General features: G+C 33.8%; 1 protein-coding gene across 2 annotated transcripts in view; it reads left to right on the forward strand.

Annotated features, from left to right (window-relative positions):
- The window catches only part of GABRA2 (gamma-aminobutyric acid type A receptor subunit alpha2), a 127201-nt gene extending 108819 nt beyond the window's left edge, over positions 1-18382 (forward strand). The window contains exons 9-10 of one of the 2 annotated variants that reach the window (XM_039218183.1): positions 4014-4216; positions 16196-18382. In XM_039218183.1, the coding sequence (XP_039074114.1) occupies positions 4014-4216; positions 16196-16492 (500 nt within the window). In that variant the 3' untranslated portion in view covers positions 16493-18382. Of the gene's footprint in view, positions 1-4013; positions 4221-16195 lie in introns of both variants that reach the window. The other variant, XM_039218184.1, reaches the window with a different exon arrangement.
- Positions 18383-23194: the final 4812 nt, after the last annotated feature.

Consider the following 23194-nt stretch of genomic DNA (forward strand, 5'->3'; position numbering starts at 1 on the left):
TATCAGTAGATAGAAATTATAAAAAGGAAGCAAATAGAAATTCTGTCGTTCTAAAGTACTATTACTGAAATGAAAAGTTCACTAGAGAAACTCACTAGATTGAAGCAATCAGAAGAAAGAATCCGTGAACTCAGAGATAGGTCAAATAAGATTATTGAGTATGAGGAACAGAAAGAGAAAATAAAAGAGCCTAAGGTCTGTTGTACATTATCAAGCATATCAATGTATGTATAAGGGTAGTCATGGAGAAGAGGAAAGAAGGGTTAAATATATATATGAAGAAATCATGGCCCCAAACTTTCAAATTTAATGAAAAATACTAATCACATTGCAAAAGCTCAATAAACTAGCAATAGAATAAGCTCAAAGACAACTAGACACATCAGAATCAAACTGGAAACACAAAGAATCTTGAGACTGGCAAGAGAAAAATGCTGTCACGTAGAAAGGACCCTCAATATGATTAACAGCTAACTAATCCTGAGAAAGTGTGGAGGGCAGAAGGCAGGCAGCAGGATATCGCAATAAAAGGCTCCACAGGAAAAAAAAAAAAGTTGTCAGTCAAAATTCTATATCCATCACAACTATTCTTTAGAAGTTATGATCACAGTAAAAACAAAAATCAAGTGAATTTGTCATTGGCAGAACCTTCATACAAGGAATGCTAAAAAGAGCCCTTGAGGCAGACATGTAAGGAACTGAACAATAACTCAACTCCACAAGAAGAAATAAATAGTATCAGGTGAATATAAATGGCAGTTTAAATATATTTTTTATTGGTCAGTCCCTTGTTTCAGTTTTGGAAGACAATGGCACAAAACAATAATTGTACATCTGCATTGATGGGCACAAAATGTATGGAGAAATAATTTGTGATAATAGCATAAAAGAGTGCATGGAGCTGTAGAAGAACAGTTTTCTGTATACTATTGATATTTGCTTGGTATTAATGCAAACTAGATTGCTATACATTTGAACCTCCAGGGCACACCTTAAGAAAATAACTCAAACACATATAGTAAAAGAAAAATAAAAGAAGTTAAAGGAATTAAAATGGTACACTAGAAAATATCTACTTAATGTAAAAAGAAGAAGTGATGGAGGAATTGAAGAATAAGAAGATAAAATACCTGTAGAAAGTGACAGAAGTTATCTTCTTCCTTAGCTGTAATTATGTTATATGTGAATGGATTAAACTTAACCAATTAAAATGCAGAGAATAGAAGAATGGCTAGAAAACAAAAATCAAAACACAGTCCAACTCTATGCTGAGCCACAATCAAGTCCCAATACATTTAAAGACTGAAATCATATAAAGTGTGTCCTCTGACCCCATGGCATGAAATTAAAAATCAGTAACAGAAGAAATTTGAAAAGGTATAAATACATAGAAATTAAATAAGAAACTTATAAATAACCATTGGATGAAAGAAGAAATCACAGGTGAAATTAGAAAAAAAATTTAGGATGGTGGAAATGAAAATACACCATACTATGACTTGTGAGATACAACAAAGCAGTTCTCAGAGAGAAACATACAGCTGTAAACAACACCACAATTAAAAAATGTTTAAAAAGATGTCAAATCAATAATCTAACCATCCACCTTAAAAATAGAAAATAAAAGCAAACACAACCCAAAGCAAGAATAAGGGAATTAATAGAAATTCGAGGAGAGATCAATGGAATAGAGAATAGACATAACAGAGAAAATCAATGCACAACTGTAAAGATCCACAGAATTGACAAGCCTATAGCTAGATTGAACAAAAAAATAAAAGAGAAATCTCAAAATGTTAAATTTAGGAAGTCAGAGGGTACAACTGACCTTATGGAAATGAAAAAGATTTTAAGGGAATCTGAACCATTGTATGCCCCCAAATTAGGAACGTAGAATAAATGGACCAATTCCTAGAAACAACAAATCACCAAAAATGACTCAAGAGTCTCAACAAATCTATAGCAAGTAAAGCCATGAAGTGAGCAGTAACAACAAAATATTAATAAAAGTCCAAGGCCAGATGACTTTGCTGGTAAATTTTACCAAACATTGAAAGAAGATTTAACACCATTGTTTCTCAAACTTTGAAAACAGAAGTGAGGGACCTTCTTGACTAATTCTATGGGGTCATTATACCAAGAAAACCAAAAACAGACAAAGAAATAACAAGGGGAAAAAACAGTAAACCTCTATAGATCCATATCCCTGCCCCTCCCCCATTCATTCTCTCTCTTTCTCTCTCTCTGAAAAATAAAACAGTAAATTTTTTAAAAAATAAAATACCTAAAATGCATTTAAATTTAAAAAAAAACTTAATGTTTATTTTTGAGAGAGGGAGAGACAGCTGTGAGCAGGGGATGGGCAGAGAGGGAAACCCAGAATATGAAGCAGGCTCCAGGCTCTGAGCTACCAGCACAGAGCCCAGTGCAGAGCTTGAACCCAGGAACCACAAGATCATGACCTGAGCTGAAGTTGCATGCTTAACTGACTGAGCTACCCAGGTGCCCCTAAATCTTTATGACCTTGAATTAGACAACAGCTTCTTAGATTTGACACCAATTTGTAATCCGTATTCAGAAAGGATGTCCCTACATCCTCTCCAACACTACCATAGTATAAATCTTTTGAAGTTTGCTAACACTTTGGTGACTATATTGTTTTAAAAAGTCATCTTATTATCACTTTGTTTATATTTCCTTAATTGCTAAGGAAGTTAAATATATTTTCATATATTGATTTATCATTTGTTTTGTATTTGTGTGTGTACACGTGTGTGCACACATGCATTTGTGCAAGCACATGGGCTGGGGAAGATGTGGTTTTGGTTGTGGATATATGTGATTGTATCTGTCTTGTTTTCTATTTATTTATTCTTCTGTACCCAGTTCTCAAAGGAATATATCTTCACAGTCTAAATCCTTTCACTTTGAGGCATGAAAGGGCAATGCATTCCTGTAAATGTGTTTTTTAATATTGACTTAGTAGCAGGTCAAGGACTTTTCTATTTTTTTCCCCTGCTAGTACCATCATATTCCTAGACACATTCACTCATGATCAAAGAATTATTGCTATTTTGAATTACTAACTCTATTGTAGATGAGAAGAAAAAGGTGCTGTATTTATCCTAAGGGAAAACAAAAAATACAATACAATACAACTTTAGCATATGAATGAACATTTCATTAACATTTTAAATCTCTTTTAACTTAATGTATACCCTATGTACATTATTAAACTTCTATTGGATCTCTGATCAAACAGGTAATTGCAGACATTTGACGGCTGATGTTGCAGTTACCTCCTGAGTTATTGCTTTCTTTTTTACTTAATCATTATGACTTCCCTGACTACTGGCAGAAAAGCTTTACAGTGAAAGGAACCAAATTATTTTTTAAATGAACAGAGGCAAAAATATTCCTTAAATGCAATGATTTGCATTTTATAAGATTTAGGGTTTAGTTGCTTGTTTTATTTTCTACAGAATCTAAGCTTCATTATGAAAGAAATGATGTCCTCACGATGCTAAGCAATCCAGAATTAATTTCATATTTAGGTAGCTATACTTAGAATGAAGAACTTCTTAATCATAATTCCATTGTGATCACTGGTATGAATGATTGGTCCATTGCTTAGCATGTTTTAAATAAATGATGAATACATTCATATGAGGCTTTGTGTGGGATTTTTAAAAAAATAATGTTAATGCACAATGGATCAATTTAAAGTACCTATTTTCCTCCTAGGAAATTCTACTTCACTTATCACCAACTTTTGTAATCTTAACAGTATTAAAAAGAGAAAAAAGAGATTTATCCCAATAAAAATGCAAACTGAAACCATTTTAGAGTTATTACTTCAAGAATTACAACAGCCATTTGTGATAATTAACTTTGCACTGTTCTTCCATTTTTTTTTAAGTGGATAGAGTAGTTTTGAAAGTTGCTTTGAAAAAAAGAATATTTCCACTGCTCTCTTGTTTCTGTTGATGTTTTTGGTTCCTGTCTTTCTGCAGGAGTAACAACCGTTCTAACAATGACAACTCTAAGCATCAGTGCTCGGAACTCCCTCCCCAAAGTGGCTTATGCAACCGCAATGGATTGGTTTATTGCCGTTTGTTACGCATTTGTGTTCTCTGCCCTAATTGAATTTGCAACTGTTAACTACTTCACCAAAAGAGGATGGGCTTGGGATGGGAAGAGTGTAGTCAATGACAAGGTAAGTGAGAATTCCCCAACAGATTTAGTTTGTAACAAATAAGTTCCTAAAAATTGACATTAAAACATTCAAATGTAAATTATGTATATATATATATACATATATATGTATATATATATGTATATATATATATATATATATATGAGTCATACAGATATCTTTTAAAGTATGCTTTTGCCTGAAATCCTTTAGGAGTGCTTGTTGTAGTAGTATTTCTGTTGAAACCACTCCCTAGCATCTGCTGAGCTCTGACTGTGTGTCAGTCACTGTGCTAAGTTTTTTTACATATGTTCTATCATGTAATCTTTACAACTTTATGACTAGCGTCTCTTTTTAATTCTCACTTGTCTGATGAAGGGACTAAGGCTTAGTGAAGTCATTTACTTGCGCAAGCTCACAAAACTGGTTAGTAGCTCTGTGTGACTGCAGATCTGCCCATGAAGTTCATGCTCTTAAGTACCACACTGCTTTATAATAAAGAGATTTGGAAAAGAACGTGACCTTTAACTTCACCTGTTGTAGAATCTCAGGCCCTATCAGTGGATTGAGTTACTCTTCACATACCCCCATTGCTAATGCTTGGATAGAAAGGTTCAGTCACCATTGTTATCTCTTACATGGTGTATGAAATAAGTACTTAGGTTCTGGAAGGCTTAGAAATTTTAAGTTGCTCATGTAGTCTATGAGAATTACTTGTTTTTAAGGGTAATTTCTTTGGGAATTATTGGTGTCCATTTTTAGGTTTCAAGTACTAAAGCTAGTGGAAGTTTTGAGCATTAATATAACATCTGTTCCCTTTCTTATTTAATGGATTATTATTCATCTGCATTAAGAGGAAGTTTTGGCTGTATCACAATGAGATATGAAGTATTCTTAATAGTTAGGTTCTACTTGGAAGGCTTTTATTTTTAGCAATATATCTATTAAAATCCTTCTTCCAGTAAATTTGGAATAACATACTTGATGATTTTACTTCTTTGTCAGTTATTTAAATATATTTTTTTTTCACTTTTAGGACCATATTGCAATTTAAACATATAAACAGTTGATGTTACAACTTAAAGTCTTGCTTTTTTTTCTAATTTTGTAAACTGTGTAAGTTTTAATAAGTACTGGTTTATTTCATTTTATAAGCAATGTTTTGCATACTGACAGCCACTGAGTAAATATTAGAGAGAATGTAATTAGTTTTTTATGCTTAACTTCTAGTTTATTTCGGTATTTCCATTACATTTTATTATTGATTTATGTTTTCATTTTCCATATAATGTACTGCTTTTTCATTGTTATCTATGCATTTACTTCTTTTTAGTTATATTGGTTACACATGCACTTTCATACTAACTTTTTTTGAAGATGAAATGCCAGAAGCGTTAATAAATGCCAGACATGTTTATAAATATGTCACCAAAGATAAATGGTGGTTTGTGGTATAAATACTCCATATAGATATTCATTGATATGTCATTTTTAATGTGATGAGGTTGCCAATCAAATTGACACTGATTTAGCATATCAAATAAAATACTTTATCCCTGAACTTGGAAAATAGAAGTACCTAGAAATGCAAAATTGCATTCTTGATGATGCATTCTGAAAGCAGTAACCTAGTACTGAGGAAGGCTGGATTGAAGTTAAACCACATATCAAATCACACAGAGCAAAGATAAATCTAGGACAAAATCATTGCTGTTCCCATCTGATCTGCAGGAAAACAGCTAACAAATTTTATATTATTTCAGTTCTAAGTTGAAATTCAGCAGTTAAGTTAAAGGGAACATTGTATCAGGCACGTTGCTTGTTCTTACTCACCTTTCCGTAGCAAGGCGTGCCAAGCACAAAGACAGCCACTTACTAGGTAGGCACTTAAGAATTTTTTGGTTGAATAATCAATGAGTTTCTTTTATGAAGTCTGCACATGTAACACCAATGAGAAAACTTCTTTGCCTTCATGGAAAGAATTTTAAAATTTTACAATGGTGAATTTAGCAGTGGGTACTCAACCCAATTCAAATTAATTTTGGGAGTTGCTCCTTAAACCTAGCTTGGAAATAACCACATCCTTAGGAGTGAAAGGAAATCAGGCAGAATGCACAGTAGCAGTAGTGGCACATCTGCCTGAAAAATGATTTCAGTGCAGTCTACTTTCAGCCTCCTCTGCTTTAGTTTTCCTTAGGTTTTATTTTTAATTGGAAAATGATAATTTACTTGAATTACAGAATTTTTCTCCACTGCCCATATTGGTGTCCTTTCCAGTTTTATCAGACTAGAACAAGCTCTGGTTTTGAAGTTGATATCATAAGTAAATGCAGCTAAATGGCCTGTTAACTAAAAGAGCCTATGAATAGTTCTTAAACAGTTGTAAACTGTCAAATATTAATTTGCATCATAAGAATAATGACTCAAAGATACATACCACTAGGATATATTTAAAAAAAGAAATATGTATTTAATATACAATTTATATGTAGATTACACTCTGGTGATCTTAAAGTTAGTTTTTGCAAATACATAAATCCACTCAACTCATATTCAAGCTATATTTGAGCCCTCTGCTAGAAGACATAGCCTACGATGCCTTGTGATCTTGGACATGATGTTACACCACTTTGAGCCTCAGGTGTGAATCTAGATTACAAAATCCTGTCACTCTAAAATTGTAGTGCTGGATCAACTGTTCCAATTCCAGTTGTTATTCCTTTCCATACACAGAACGTATCTTATGAAATTCCCCAAGTTCTTCTGGAATCTTCCCTCCTATCCAACATTCTTCCACTTGCCTAAGACTAATTCTTCCACTCCACCTCTTGATCTCTTTCTTTCTTGTTATTTTCTCAACCTTGAAGCCATCAGTTATTATTTTCTTCTCAATTCATCAAAGCCATCTTCTCCTTTACAGCTGCCTCCTTCTTTTCAGTTAAAGAGTATGCTTAATATGTTTCATTTACCATAGAGGCAGAAACAAAACTCTCTCTAAAGCCTGTGTCACCCATTCCCACCACCCTCAGATTCTGCCATCTTTTTCTCCATTCAAGCTTTTTGAAAGTCTTGCTACAATGACTATGTTCTCACTTTCAATTTAATTTTCAGCCCACTGTAATCTGATTTCCTTTCCATTTATTGCCCTGTAACAGAAGAACACCAATAACCTCCACATTTTCAAATCAGATAATAATTTTCATTTTCCTCAGGGGATCTCCATTCAACCCTTGAATATTGTGCTTCAGAGCTCCATTTCAGGCGCAAGTCAGCAGCATTTCTTTAAAATAAGCCTTAGAATATCAACTTACTGCCCTCAAAGCTTGGCACCCACCTATTCATTCCATTCCAAGAGTCCCTGCCCAAGTTCAGAGTAGATACAGTCTCCCTAACATCTGCTTTTGTTTATCCCCAAAGATAGTCATTGGATCTTATTTTATTGTTTTTGTTTTTACTATTCACTATGTGATTCTCACTTTAAGGGTTGTACTCATAATATTTGTGGGAATATCTGCAACACTATGCAGTGTCCACCCATTTACTGTCCCCAAATAGATAATCCTACTCATCTTTGGCACAAATGTCAATCTTCAGGAAATTTGTGAACCCTGCAACCCCCTAATGATTCAGTCCCATTTAAGTATGTATAGTACCCTTATTTTTTGCATTACATCCTTTATTACAATTTGTAATGGTATATAATGCCTCATCTCCTTCACTGATCATTATAACATGACCGTGTTTATTTCAATAAATCATTCACCATTGGCTCTTTGAACTGGGTCTTGGATATATTGGTTAGTTAGCTCATGCCTTTATCTCACCTTCCATAGTTATTATCTATAACTGTACCCCATACCTTTCTTTTAAGTTCTAGGATCATATATCCAATCTATTCCCTAGGCATTTCTACATGACTCTACTATCTCAATCTTTACATATTATTTTTCAAAAAAAAATAAAACAAAGATAAAACTTTCTAAATTGATTTTGTATCTTTCCCTTGCCCACATTTACTTTCTTTAATCATGGCAAAACCTAATCTTATATATCAACAACTTGGAAATACCCCTTAACATCTAAAGTGTCATCACATGATGCCTATTTTCTTGTCTTCGGCATGGACTATGCCCTTGCTATCTTTTATTTTGAGTCTCTTTATTTCTCACTATCTCTAATCATGTCTCCCTCTAATCCATTCTCTACATTAGTCTTAGGATCATCTTTCTAAAAATCTGATCATTTCATTTTTCAGCTCTTTTTTTTTTATGTTTTTATTTATTTCTAGGAGAGAGAGAGAGAGAGACAGTGTGAGCAGGGGAGGGTCAGAGAGAGAGGGAATCACAGACTCTGAAACAGGCTCCAGGCTCTGAGCTGGCAGTCAGCACAGAGCCCGACGCGGGGCTCGAACCCACGAACCGCGAGATCATGACCTAAGCGGAAGTCGGACCCTTAACCGACTAAGCCACCCAGGCGCCCCTCAGCTCTTTAATAAGTTGTTGAAATCTTAATATTAATTGTTGAACTCTTTAATGAATTATTCAAGTTGGTTAGCTAATATCGTCCAAGTACATAGCTTTCCATATGTTTGTTTACATGTTGAATAATAAGAAAATTACTATTGTTAATTCATTGTGCATTACCACCATGTGCCTCGGACTCTCTCTATTAGAAATGAGAAACTAAAGGGACATGTGGGCTGCTCTGTTGGCTAGGCATCCAACTCTTGGTTTCGACTCGAGTCATTATCTCACTGACTCACAAGTTCAAGTTCCACATTGGGCTCTTCACTGATGGGGCAGAGCCTGCTTGGGATTCTCTCTCCCTCTCTCTCTCCCCCTCCCCCATTCATACTCTATCCCTCCCTCAAATAAATAAATAATAAATACAATAAGGAAAAAAAAATGAGAAACCATAGGAATGATCACATAAAGTTACTTACTCAAGATCACATCTAGTTAAGTGGTACATCCAAGATTGAACACAGATCTGAAGTTATGCTCATATTCTTCCTCTAGCCATTATAAACTTCCCCAAATATCCATGCTGCTACACATCTCCATGACTTTAGATCCCTCTTACTAAATGCCCCTTCTTCCTTCTCTAACTGAGGAATTCCTACTTATTTCTTAATATCCATCTGATTTTATTTAATATTGAATCTTTCTAAATGAATCTAATTAACACCCCCTATTATCTGTCTACAGTACCTGACACAAATTCCTTTTGTGTGACCTTACCATATTATACTCTTATCATAAAATTGTGTTAGGAACACAATCGTGTTAGGAACACAATTTTATGATATAATGATCTAAGAGGATAATAGTATTGTCACACTTATCATTTTCTCTGCTATTACCTGGCATTATAGTTAACACACAATTTATTTGAATTAAATTTAAAAAATAAGTAACTTTTATCTCTTGATATTGATTCCATTTCTAAATCTGAGTCAATGGTTCCACACTAACCAAGAAAAGCATATTCTCTGGAAACACATTAGATATTAAATTACTTAAAACACAGACTTATTTGGGGGAACTGGGTGGCTCAGTTGGTTAAGCCACCAAATTTAGCTCAGGTCACGATCTCATGGTGCATGGATTCGAGCCCTGTGTTGGGCTCTGTGTTGACAGCTCAGAGCCTGGAGCCTGCTTCAGATTCTCTGTCTCCCATTCTCTCTGCTCCTCCCCCACTCACACTCTGTCTCTCTGTCTCTCTCTCTCTCAAAAATAAATAAATGTTAATTTTTTTTAAAAAAAGACTTAGCAACATAGTATCCAAACTAACATGAAATATGCCATTGTTTTGTGATTCACTCCATGCAATTCATAGAAAACATCACATTTCAAGTTTTTTCTTAATTTATTTGCATTTTTCAACATCCTGCCTTCTTCCAAAAGCATTTCAGGCAGTTTACCAAAAGAATGCATGTACTTAGACTATTACAAAATAAAATATAAATAGAAGTAGGATATCAGGATGAAGGAAAATAGAATGCAAATATGTCCACCGTTTGGGCCAGAATATTAGCTATAGTCCATAGTGAGAGGAGTAGAGCTTTAAATTCTGAGCTTCTTGGCTACCAGAGTAAACCGTAGGGTGGGGGGAGTTACTACTATTTTTAAGAAAAAAATGGAAGCATAAATTTTCTTAGAGAAAATATTTTCCTACATTGAATTCTTTAAAACAATATCATATGGGTTTTATATTAGGGAAAGCTGGGTACTGTTGAAAGTAATGTCAACATTTTCCCAATAAATGCAGTAATGAATTTCATATTGATGTTTCTTGTAGTCCCCTTCAATAAAAGCTGAAGGCATTACATTAACATACAACTCAGTGAAGGCAATTCTTCAAGGAGCTAAGCTAATATGGTCCAAGTATATAGCTTTCTCATGGCCCAATTTAATCCAAGGAAAGACTTTAGAGTACTTAGAGAAGTGGATGGACTGTATAACCTTCAAACAATCTTCTGTAAGTATCACTTTTCTCAGCGAGGATGGTTAGCAGACAGTTAACAAAAGCATTACCTGACCCAGGAGCATGTTGTTGCTTTATAAGAAAAGGGCTTGCTAGTAGCCACGATGACTTTAAAAAAGCAACACGGTATATAGAAAGAGCATAGATCTGCCACTTTGGCAACCTTGGGTTTTTTCCAAAGTCTATCTTATTTAGTGTTACATTTATGAGATCTCCATTTCTTTATTCTAAGGACAGTCTCTGCAGTTCTTTCCAATTCTGAAGCCATGTGCTTATGATTTTTATTCACATCCCAGGTCACTATCCTAACAGATGTCTGTATTTTGGCAAGAGCATTTCCTCAAGTTACTAACACAATATTTTATCTAAGTCTCTAAGGAAGCTAAGACTAGTTTGCTCCATGGTGTAAGACATTTTGTTTTCTACAATCAAGAATTTTCCAGACTTGAAATTTTATATATATTCAGACATTCTAATGAAGTGATAAACTCAGAATATTCTGAATCCTATAAAACATTGTTTAAAAATAGAAAATGTAATTAGAAGGTGTTATATTTACTTTTCATTCCACTTCAGTTACACCATCAACAAATTCTATAGCAGCATATTTTACTCTTTTTTCCCCCAAATAACGTGTAAAAACACATATCTACTGATTATGTGATTAGCCATATTTTCCCCTTCCCACTTATACAAGTCTCAATTACAAGCAGAACAACTTCGACAAACATGTGGAATAGTAAAATTGAGGACTTTCAAGACATTTACATAATAGAATTATAGAACACACTATGGGAATCTAATTTTCATGAATCTCATAAATACAATATTCTATAAAATAACTTTATATGTTTATTTAATATAGTATATTTTCTAAATATATATCTTTTGTCACACTGATCATTCTAGTACAGTCATTCATGATAAAGCAAACATTTTTTGAGCCTCTTTTGTACCAGGAACTATGCTAGGAGCTGTGCATTACATAGTCTATGCTTTCAAGGAGCTTAAAGTCAAGTGGAAGAAAAAAAATAAATGAAAAAAGTATACATGCCATTATAGAGACAAACACTAGTGGAAGCCCATGGAAAGAGTAATTATTGCAATAAGAAGTGATGTTTCAATACATGTGATTTTGAGCTGAACCAGTATAAAATGGATCTAACTAGGGGAACAGCATGGGTTGATTATCAGTTCCTAGCTGAATTGTGGTATCCTTCACAGGTTAGAGAATAAAGGAGGGTGTACAGAATTAGGTTGGGAGTGAAAGTAACCTGTAATCATTTCTGGATATTTTGTGTTTTAATTACCTATGGACCATGTAGATAAAGAAACCTAATGAAACATAATGGGTGATAATTCTGGTAAGAGGTATTATGTCAGTCGTCTGTGTATTGGTAGCAAAAGCCATTTAAGAGTCACTTACAATTAATAGAAAATAGCAGTGTCAGTTTGCTGTCATTTCCACCATTCTCTTCTGCTTGGTTTCATTCTTTCTATTTAACATTGTTTTCTTTACTTATATTTTCAGCCATTCCTGGCCTTATTCTAATGAAGTGGCCTCCCTAAGAGACCTAAGGCAAGAATTCAGAATGTTAAAATTAGGCTATGAGAAATTAGGTAGTGTGAACTATCAGAGCTTGACTAATTCCCAAAAGAAACAAAAACATTATATAGGGATGTGAGCATTAAAAAAAAAAGTCTCCGTTGGGATGAGCACTGGGTGATATATGTAAGTGATGAATCACTGAATTCTGCTCCTGAAACCAATATTGCACTGTAGGTTAAGTAACCAAAATTTAAATAAAAAATAATCTCATGGCAGTTAGTACTGGTTTAAATAGTAAATGCAACCATAGACTCCATTGGACTATTTCTCTTAAAAGATCTGAGGGTCTGAGGGTAAGCCAAGGGTCACACTGGATAAAGTAAAATTAGTCTGGAAAGGTCAAAATCATTGGCCCAATACTAGTCTGCTTATAGTCATAGTCTGCCTTTATCAAAGGCTTGCATGATATTCAAAGAGGATTTATAATATAATGTACCCATCTGGTTCTTTTTAATGGAAGTTAGTAATGAAGAGGGCAAGGTAATATCTTCTAGTGATAGCCTAGAGTACTAATATTTTTTAGTACTATCAGTAGCAGATCTATGAATTACAAAGAATAGTAATAGAATATATTGTATATGTGGACTTTATATACTCTGCTTTAGCAGATCTAAGAACTGGAAGTCAGCTATGAATTCAATAGTATTTTTTCTCTGTCTACATGATTTTAATTTTAAATAGATAGGAACATTTGCTTTACTATATATTTGTGATTATTATTTTCAAATGAATTGAGGGGAGTTATTTTATCCTTTTAAACAAGACTTTATAAGATCCGAGCCAGAAAGGCTTTACTGGGCTATAGCCAGGAATTGAGAAAGTTTAGTACCAGGAGGGTGCCCTGCGCTTCATTCAGTGAATTGGTAAGAACTTACAGGCGCTAACTCCTGGGTTTTGACTAAAGATAGTACTCATGATGATTGCACTTTTGCCCTTGGTATTGGTTCTGAAAATAATCAAGTTTCCAAGTTCCTAGAGAACATTGTGAAGCCAAGCTGTCATCTTGTCAGGTACTAAGCTTGCCTCTAAACTTCATACTTCTATTCTGAAATTGAAGCCAGTCTTTGAACAGTGAGAGAAAAATAAGGTGAAATTTTGTTCTTAGTAGTTAAGTCAATAAAAGTTAAAAATATACATTGAAATTATTTCTAACTGCTTATGATACTATCCATAGTTTTAGGAAAAAAAAAAAACAGCAACATACAAAAATATTCAACGGAGGTATTTGTCTGGTACATTCTGGGACAGCCCTTCTGGGTGTTCACAGACAATATTTGTTCAGGTTGGCCAGAGTATCTATTCTGATTTGTTAGTGCCTCTGCTTCAGAGTTTGTTAAATAATTTAGCATCACCTGTGGGTTTATATACACTCAACAGGTATTACGTCAGGCAGGAAGGGTGTTGGTGAGAGTACAAAGTCTATCTGTAGACTCTTCTTGCAACAAAGGACATTTACATTTATGTTTCCTTTTCAAAATGTCTAAACCCTGCACCATAAATCCTGACCTAACTTAAATGTCCCTCTTCCATGTCGCCTTTTTGGGATTCCTCCAAACAATGTTTATGTATTCTTTTAAAGGTATAAAGTATATTATCTGTACATCTTGTAAGCCAGTAATCAAGACTTTGTAACTGAGTCATAACCATTTCTACTCTCCGCTAAGAGGCTGTACTTTCATTGTGCTTTTAACATTCATTTGTCCATTTAATTATCTCCCTGCTTTCAAACTAGAAGCTGAAGCAGGTAGAGAGGTAGAGTTTAAAGAATATTCTTATGGTCAGTCCAAATTCTTTATGATCTCTAGGTATATTTGAAATAATGATAATATACATACTTTATGGTTTAAAGAGTCTTTTAGGAGATTGACCTCATGATATAAACTAGGAATTTAGGAAAGAATGTACTCCCAAGTTTCAAACACCTTCTTCAAGAGAAATATTACATAGTGTGATATTTAAAGCAGAGGTTTAGAAGTCACACATATCTGAGTTTTTGTGCTTTTTCAGCCACTTAACAGACAGGAGACCTGGTTATGTCACAAAACCTCTTTAGCCTCCAGTTTGGAATTTGTAACATGGGGTTAGTAATTGGACTTACCACCTACCCAATAGTGAAGTTTTTCACAAATAATGCTATCAGTCTTAACACTCAACCTGACACATCTTAGTGTTCAGCAGGTGTTATCATCTCGCTATCAGTTATATTCTTGGGTTTGCCCCTGCACTGGTAACACGGGAACTGCATGTGCCATTACAGAAGAAAAGCCGTTTTAGCTTTCATAAAGGTAGACCTTCAACCTTTTTCGTTTTATACTCCAGCCAGGTCTGGAAGAATGCCTCATCAGCTAGGGATAGAGAGGAGGGAGAAACCTGGTGTCAGTGAAGGACAGGAAATCCAAGCCTGTTTTCAGATCTTCTGGGCTTCCCGAGAACCTTTCTTATCTCATTCTACCTGAATATTTTGAAAATTCTTAATTGAAAATAATTGATAATTGAAAGTCTATTCTAGGCCAATTGGTCTTCTACATCTGTTGATTTACACTCTTCAGTGTTTTGGATAATTCATAGCTGGCTCAATTTTGTTTTCATTTAGATAACTAAGAAGACATTTATATTAGATAGAAATGCAGGTAAATGTTATTGATGTTTCCAGGTTCATAAATTCAGATGCATATTATGTGCCTACCTGGTAGAAGGCATCATGTAAGTGTAAGTTTATAACGGTAAACAAGACAGAAATAGCACCAGACTTTACTGAACTTAGATTCTAATGAGAAAGGAAAATGTCAATCAAATAATCACACTAGAAAGAACTTACACATTTTGAAAAAATGCCACGATAGACATAAACTGAGTGCTGTGAGGAGTGCATATGGGCAAAAAGACTGTGCTAGATAGAGTGGTTGGGAAAGTCGTTTTGAGGACTAAGCCTAACCAAGACCAAAGTATGAGAGAGGACTGATGACATACAATGAAAGATGGAAGGAAGGCAATCCAAGTTAGGGAGCAGCATGGCCAAAAGGACCAAACAAGGAAGTATTTTGAAAACTTCAAGTTATCTCATGGGACTGATATATGACAAAGAAAAGAAGCTATGGTAAGTAGTATTGATTTTATTCTCAGTACCATGAGAGTATATTTAAGAGATTTAAGGTGAGGAGTGACATGATCCCATTTATGTCTTGAAAAAAGTCCCCATGGCTACAGTGTGTCTAATGATTGGATGAGGTCAAGCCAAGCTGGGAGAGCACAAAGCATTTAATTTGGTCCAGGCAGGAGATAATTGTAAACCAGATTACAGTGGGTGGGAGCAGAACTGAGGAATATGAGGAGAAAGAGTTTGTGGATGAGCTCGGCAAAAAGCAAAATTTGTATTTTATCTTTCTTTTATGTTTTTAGTATTTATTTCACTGCTACCTGTGTATGGTTAGTTTACCACCATATGAGTAAAGCATTTGACACAAAGGAGAGAAATGATGTTACCTAGTTAAAGAAGATAAGTTTCTTTGTTCAGAAATTGAGGTCATATGTTGTAGATGATTATTTCTCTTGTCAAATTATTTCTACATTCCATTTATTCATTCACTCATCCTTTCAACAAATATTTAGATAACTACTTGTAAGACTCAAAATGTTGCATCATTCATTAAATTTATGGTTTTGTTTCCCGTGTAAACAACAATAACATAAAAAACATGGTTCTCCAGGAAAATGGTATCATTGATATTACTCTGGGAATTTCCTCATGGTTTTAGGACTCCTTTTATTTATTTTCCTAAAGTTGATTTTTCTAATGGATAATGATGTTTATCAAGATGCTTTCCTGCAGAATTTGAACTGGAGTTTGGAAAATGTTAAGTGGCAGGCTCAACCCACATTCTGTTAATTCTTGTATTTCTCAATAGAAAAAAGAAAAAGCCTCTGTCATGATACAGAACAATGCTTATGCGGTGGCTGTTGCCAATTATGCCCCGAATCTTTCAAAAGACCCAGTTCTCTCCACCATCTCCAAGAGTGCAACCACCCCAGAACCCAACAAGAAGCCGGAAAACAAGCCAGCAGAAGCCAAGAAAACCTTCAACAGTGTTAGCAAAATTGACAGAATGTCTAGAATAGTTTTCCCAGTTTTGTTTGGTACATTTAATTTAGTTTACTGGGCTACATATTTAAACAGAGAACCTGTATTAGGGGTCAGTCCTTGAATCTAGACATGGGTTATCTTTGGGATGTATAGGAACATAAACTTTGTTTGTTTTGCTATGTACAGTCTGACTAATAACTGCTAATTTGTGAACCAACATGTACAGTGTGTATATAGCTATATAGCTTACCAGTAGACCTCTAATGGAGACACGCATTTGCTAACTTGTGGAACTACAGGCAGAAAGCACCCCATGCCCAAAGAGCTATTGCCTTTTTTAAAGATTTACCCTAGGAACTCGTTTAAAGTGGATTTCACATGACCTAATTTATTTCCTACTGTTCTAATTGTGATGAAAATGGGGATCCTCTACCACACTTTCTGAACTCTTCTGATTTAAGTCTTACATGGGACTATTTTGTACTGTTGCCTAACTATAACATAAAATAATGTCATCATTCCAAGATGAACTCTTCTAAATCATAGAACGTTGTATCTGCCACATCAGTTCCCTTCCTGAGTGCTCAGAATCCCTGCTAGTGTAATTGGAAGCTTTAGCACACATCAGAAGAAAAACTAGAGATCTGAAATCAGCTTTTAATTACTCTGTATAGCATCTATAGCACATATAACAGCATGACAAGCTCAAATAGTTACGAGTCACTCTTGACAGAATGCTAATTATGCCTAGAATTTAATAACTATCAGAATGTCACGGCCATTACATTTTAGCATCAGAGTTTATTTGAAAGTAACATTGAAATCCTACAGATTACTTTCATCATTGGAAACTACCTTAAATAAAAACATAAAATAAAAAAGACAAATGTGTCTTACTCTCTCCAGGTATGTGTTGTATTGAAATCGATCAGCTAAATTTTCTTGGTGCTGGAGACTGGGAAAACCGTCCAGTTTGGCTGCTGTGGAACAACATTCATACTGGATTAGAAACTTGTGCCAAAAACTCCCCCTGATGAGAATTCATAGGTGTCACGGTATCAAGATGAGCACTTATATGATTCTCTTCTTTCCTGTTTACTGCAAATTTTGCCTTAAGGCTTCTTTTCATCAGGACACAGAAGCCACTAATTACAAAGGAAAGGGCAGTTAATTGGCACATTTTTCTGTCTTGAAGCAGTGCTTTCAGATAAGAATTATGTAAATCTGCTTTTGTAAATCGCAACTTTAAATTTCATGGACTCAAATTTACAATAGCTTTGTATACCAGAAGAGGTTTTGGTAAGAGTTGAACATTTTTAAACAGAAACTTTAAAGCATCACCAACAGATTGTGGATTAGTTCACATGCACAAATATAAACACACACACACACACACACACTAATTAGAATGCACACACAAAACATAGCTAAATTAGAAACCACAATTTTCAATTTTATATAATTACTAATTATTAATGGGTAAATTTCATTTTTCTTTTAATATTTAAAATATACTCTCTATGCCCCGGAAATACGTTAATAGAAGTTAACAATTGTGTGTCATGCCTCGATTTAACATTTTTGGCAAACCCAAAATCCTTTTGACTCACATCTACATTAGCAGTTATTAGTTGACTTTTACTAATAGATACACCTTTATGATGGTGTTTTTGTAGAAACATAAGTAGTCAAATAGTGGCATTTCTTGCAGTTTTGTACAGTATTTCAGTATAGTGCATAAATAAGTATGTTCATAAAATCAATAAAAGAAGTATCTTATGGAAATAAGCAAAATCACAACAAAAATTGCTCTTCCTTTGCCTCGTTTAAATTTATTTTTTCATTTTCTTTGTTTTAACGTGATTCTATTATGTGCTTTGCATGACTGTATTAATACCAAGGTCACAAATGCATCTTATTAATAGAATTTGCCGTGAAGACAGGCTTGACGTTAAAAGTTCCCTCACAAAAGGTAATCCATAATCCATAATAAAATAAAATTGTTACATGAGCTAATAAATGTATTTCTTTAATTCCCTTCCAATTACAGCTTCTTTGTCATGTAAATAGTTTCAACATATACACTTTATTCATACTTTGAATGGAAGATATCCTATTTTCCTACACATTTTAATATAACATAGATCTTCTGTAGAGTTTAGGGGAGTGTATAAGAGTCTGAGAAAGTGCATCATGCTTGAAGGCAAGCAGTAAAAATGCTTTGTATGGTATGCATTACTAGACACTTTAAAAGCATTGTTCTTGTAAGTTCTACATTTTCCCCTTAATATCTGACTCTAAATTAAAAATGTATAAATATGTACATATGTAAAAAATAGTTGTAAATAGCAGTTTCTGTAAGACAACAGAAGAGACCCATCTTTACCTTTGACAAAGGGCTGCACCTACATCGATGGCACTAGTTTTACTAAAATTTATGGTAGAGTGGCCAGAAAAATTACGCTTGTTAGTCTTGTTTTTAGTTTTAATTGCCAAAATCCTATTTGAACCCAATAATACCCTGACAGTTCAGATCTTCCGATGATGTGGATTGGGATTTTCAATTATTTCTCTCACTTCCGTGTATTTTTTTACTCACTTCTTCAACTTTTGAAGTTTAGATAAAGGGAACTTTTGCTGTTTCTGGAGAGAGAGAAGGCACTCCGTGGAAAATTATTTTAAATTATAGAATCATAGTGTTTGAAATTATTCTCCCTTCCATAAACCATTTTAAAGATACAAAATAGAAGTGACACTGATTTATTAAAATAATGCCAATTTTTCAGGAATTACATTTTTAATATATTAACAGAGGTCTCTTAGGCCCACATTTTGCCTACTTTATGCAGTTGTACATTGACATAAAGAGTTACGGTATGTACAAAATGTAGATAAGTACATGTACATATACAGAGATATAGTCTCATTTTTGTATAGCTGCTGCTCTGATTCAGCTAATATTTATTCAACAAATATTTTTTTTTACCTCCTGCTGTGTGCCATACCATGGGAAGAGTGTTAATAACACTCATATCACACCCACAGAATTTAGATAAAAATTAAATTGCATCTTCTTCTTCTAAAGACTGGAAATCAAAGACGAAATGGAACACGTGAATTAATTTAGCACTGAGAGTTGTTTTAATGAGCTATAAAATCGTGTGTCCTAAGATAGTGTCTGTTTTGTTTTTTCTTCCTAATCGTGTTCCTATCTTTTAAATATAAAAATGGAACAAATATAACCCATTAGGAATTATTTTAAACTTCAGTGATATTTAAAATGCCAGTGTTACTGCTTAGCAATCTTCAGGGATCTCTCTCTTTCGAATTTATCTCAGGTTTGAATAAGTGAGCCCCTTGAGCAACATTTCCAATTTTTTTTCTTAAATGTTTCATAGTTTGCTTTAAAAAGGACATAGATGCTATTATTTCACTCGTATTTTTCTTTGGGGGGTGTGTGTGTGTGTGTATGTGTGTGTGTGTGTGTGTGTGATGTATATGTAATCTCATGTGTTTATGATGTGTTCTTTTTATAGTCCTGGCTAAAGCTAAGGGAACTGAATTCTGCCATGATATTGTAGATTGTAGAGGGGCACCAAAGCTCGATGGAGTCTGCTTTATTATATTTGGCACAGCCTGGCATTATTTCAGTGGGAGGACAAGGGAAGTAAATCAAGTCACCCTCTGCAAAATCGTGTTTTTTCAGCATCAATTAAGACTTTTTTCAAATGCTTCATTCTTGATGCCTTAGACAATACCTGTGAAGCACTGAGATGTTTATTATTTAATTTGAGATCCAAGACCTATCAATAAGTTTATTAATATTAATAACTTTACCAAACACCAACCTGTATAGGTTGATCCTGTTCTTCATCTTGAAAGTCTTACAACCATCTGCATATTTTTGAAGCAATTTCCAGGATTTGTTTTTCATATAAAAAGATTCAGAATTTTAAGGGAATCAAGCTGACTCATTGTTACCCTGTAGTGCATTTATTTTCCATTTAATTGAGGTCCCATGGACACCTTGGGTTTCCAGATTATATAGAAGCATCACATTTGAACTAGGGAGTGATGTGGTTATTTTTAATATCCATGCTTGGAAACCAGAGACACTGTATCAAAATCACTCATAACAGTGTGGACAAGACAGATTATAATCTTTTTCTTTATTGAATTCATGCTTTAAAGGATGAAATTCAGTATTTAATGAAATGTTTAATATCCATAATCTTTTATAATCAAAATTTATATTAAAATACACATATTTTCCATTAGTGTAAGCAGTCATATTTTCAATAAATTCAAAAACAAATTCAGGACCTCAAAAACAGGGAAAGAAATATCAAAGAGAAAAATTCACTGGAAAATAGGAGGTTGTTGCTAATTAAACCCAGTGAAGCATTTTCCCTTTTTAACTTCCAAGAAAAGGGAGAAATTAAATATGCATAAGTATATACAGAAACACTTAACAGTTATGATCCTATCATAAGCATCATGATTAAAATACTAAAATAGATGAAGCTCATGTGAAGGCATGTGGGAAAGGTAATCAAAAAATTATTCAAAATGTTTCTTATCAGAATTTGTTTCATCATGTTTTTCTTGAAAATTCTTAATCATCCAGTGTATTTAGACCACTGTTTTCAACTTTAATTGAAAGATCCTATATTTGTCTGTATATGTAAAGAACATTTTCTTATACATAATAATATACCCACTTCAAATTACTTTTTCTATGTTGCAGGTATTACATAAGATCATTCAATATTGCCTGAAGGGAAGAACAACTGATAGATGTTTCAGTGTATAGTAATCTTCCCCAAGAATCCTTAATAAGTTCTTAGCTTTGAAGAGTGTGTGTATATGAGTGTGTTTGTGTGTTTGTATTCACACATATGAAAAAACATTTTGAGGAATTTAGACAAATTTATGAAATCTAAATCATTTATTTTATTAATGGGCCTAATCCCAAATATAGCTTTTTTGCTAGCAATTAACTTAGTCAAGAGAATAGTTGGGCTTTTTTTCAGTAGATCCATAACAAACTTACTAGTTGGAATTTATCTTGAGCCATACGTATGGTTACAAATATCCTTCCTATAAAGTTGTAAACATTTTTCTAATGATATCACAATTCTGCTTGTAAGGCGGAAGAGAAAATCTTTGAATTCCAAGTTTCTCAGTGGAGGTTTGTAAAAAGCTTTCATTAAATTAAATACCTGATTCATTGTATGCGAATGACAAGTCGTCTATATTCATTACTGGTTAGTTTCACACCTTTTTGAATTGAAATGGTTCTGAGTTCAATCTAATGGAGACCTCATCATATGCTGGTCCATATTCTAAACCCTTTACATAGATTACCTCATTCAGTCCTCATAACAGCCGTAAATCACTGTGTTGATTCTTGAGAAGTTTAGAATTTCTATATAGTACACCAACATGCTAGTCCAACACATAGTTTAGAAAAAGTAAAAAAAAAAAAATAAAAGCTATATTTTTCTTTGCTTTAATTCAAATTTATGTTCATACCTTTGGGGGAGCACCATTTTAAAGGTCCATTTTAAAGACCACTATCTGGGTTTATTTATGACAAAAACAAGCAAACAGCAAACACTAAACTGTATAGAAACCAAGAATCCATTTTTGTGAAACTAGTTATTCATTAATATCAGTCACAATTTAGTTTCTAGGAATATGTTGCATTTTTCTTTTTTGATTCATAAGTAATGATAATATATAAAAACGCTTAAAGTTGATTAAGTACATTATTTTGTTTTATTCTTTATTTTCTTCTCTCTCTCTCTCTCTCTCTCTCTCTCTTTCTCTGCTCTGTCTTTTGCCAATTCTGTTGGGGTCAGAGAGGTTTTGTTTTTGTTTACCATATGGTTGGTTTCATGACATTTAAACTCAAGGATTATTTATGTATTGACTTGACCAGTTTGTTGTAAGTTACTATTTATAGAAAGAAGTCTAAACTGGCCCCAAATAAATGCCAGTGGTGGCATTGTCAGTGTTGAATTAAGTCAGTTGGTGTGAAAATTTCAGTCTTTCATGCTTTGTTTTAGAAGACTTATTTTACCCATAACATACTGTCAAATTCTAGCCTATATTATTGGATAAATATGAGTGTCTCCAACAAAGTTTATTTGTGAGAACAGATCATATTAGGAAAGCAAAATAAAGGAGTCAGATCTAGAATTACTTTAGAAATAATGGCTGATAGATTTGTTCCCATTTATTTATTTATTTTATAGATCTTCAATGTAGTAGTTGAAGCACTTGGCTGTGTTTTAAACTCTGCATAATGTGTGAAGTTGGATGTAGGATTAGAATGGTGTAAATGAAACTGAACTTTGAGCCTTAGCTTTTACAAATTAAACTTTACCGTCCATGGATAAGTCCTCGATTACTTATTGATCTTAGGCGCCTGCTCCATAATTGATTTCAAGTTTGTTGGTATCCAGTTATTTTCATCAAGATTCTTCTGAGCATATGCAAATTCATGTTTTGGTGTGCTCTAAAATGAGGAATGTGATTTTTCATGAAATGCTCTCTTTAGAGTTGATGTGCATGAAACTTAACGAAAGTTTCATGTTTGTTGCTAAATTTGAAAAAGAAAAACAGGAAGGAATGAAATGTTTTTCCCTTGCGACACATTAATAATAAAATTACATGCATAGGGAATGCATGATAAAGCTCCCAACACTAAACATTAATTCCTCACATTAGGGAAATTTGAGATTTCCTGGGTGACAATATATTTGTATGGTAGTTTTTTCTCACTTGAGAAAATCATTCGAGAGCTAATAATATTTGT

The sequence above is a fragment of the Hyaena hyaena genome, unplaced genomic scaffold (assembly GCF_003009895.1).
Source record: "Hyaena hyaena isolate Hyena2069 unplaced genomic scaffold, ASM300989v1 scaffold_738, whole genome shotgun sequence".
Lineage (NCBI taxonomy): Eukaryota > Metazoa > Chordata > Mammalia > Carnivora > Hyaenidae > Hyaena > Hyaena hyaena.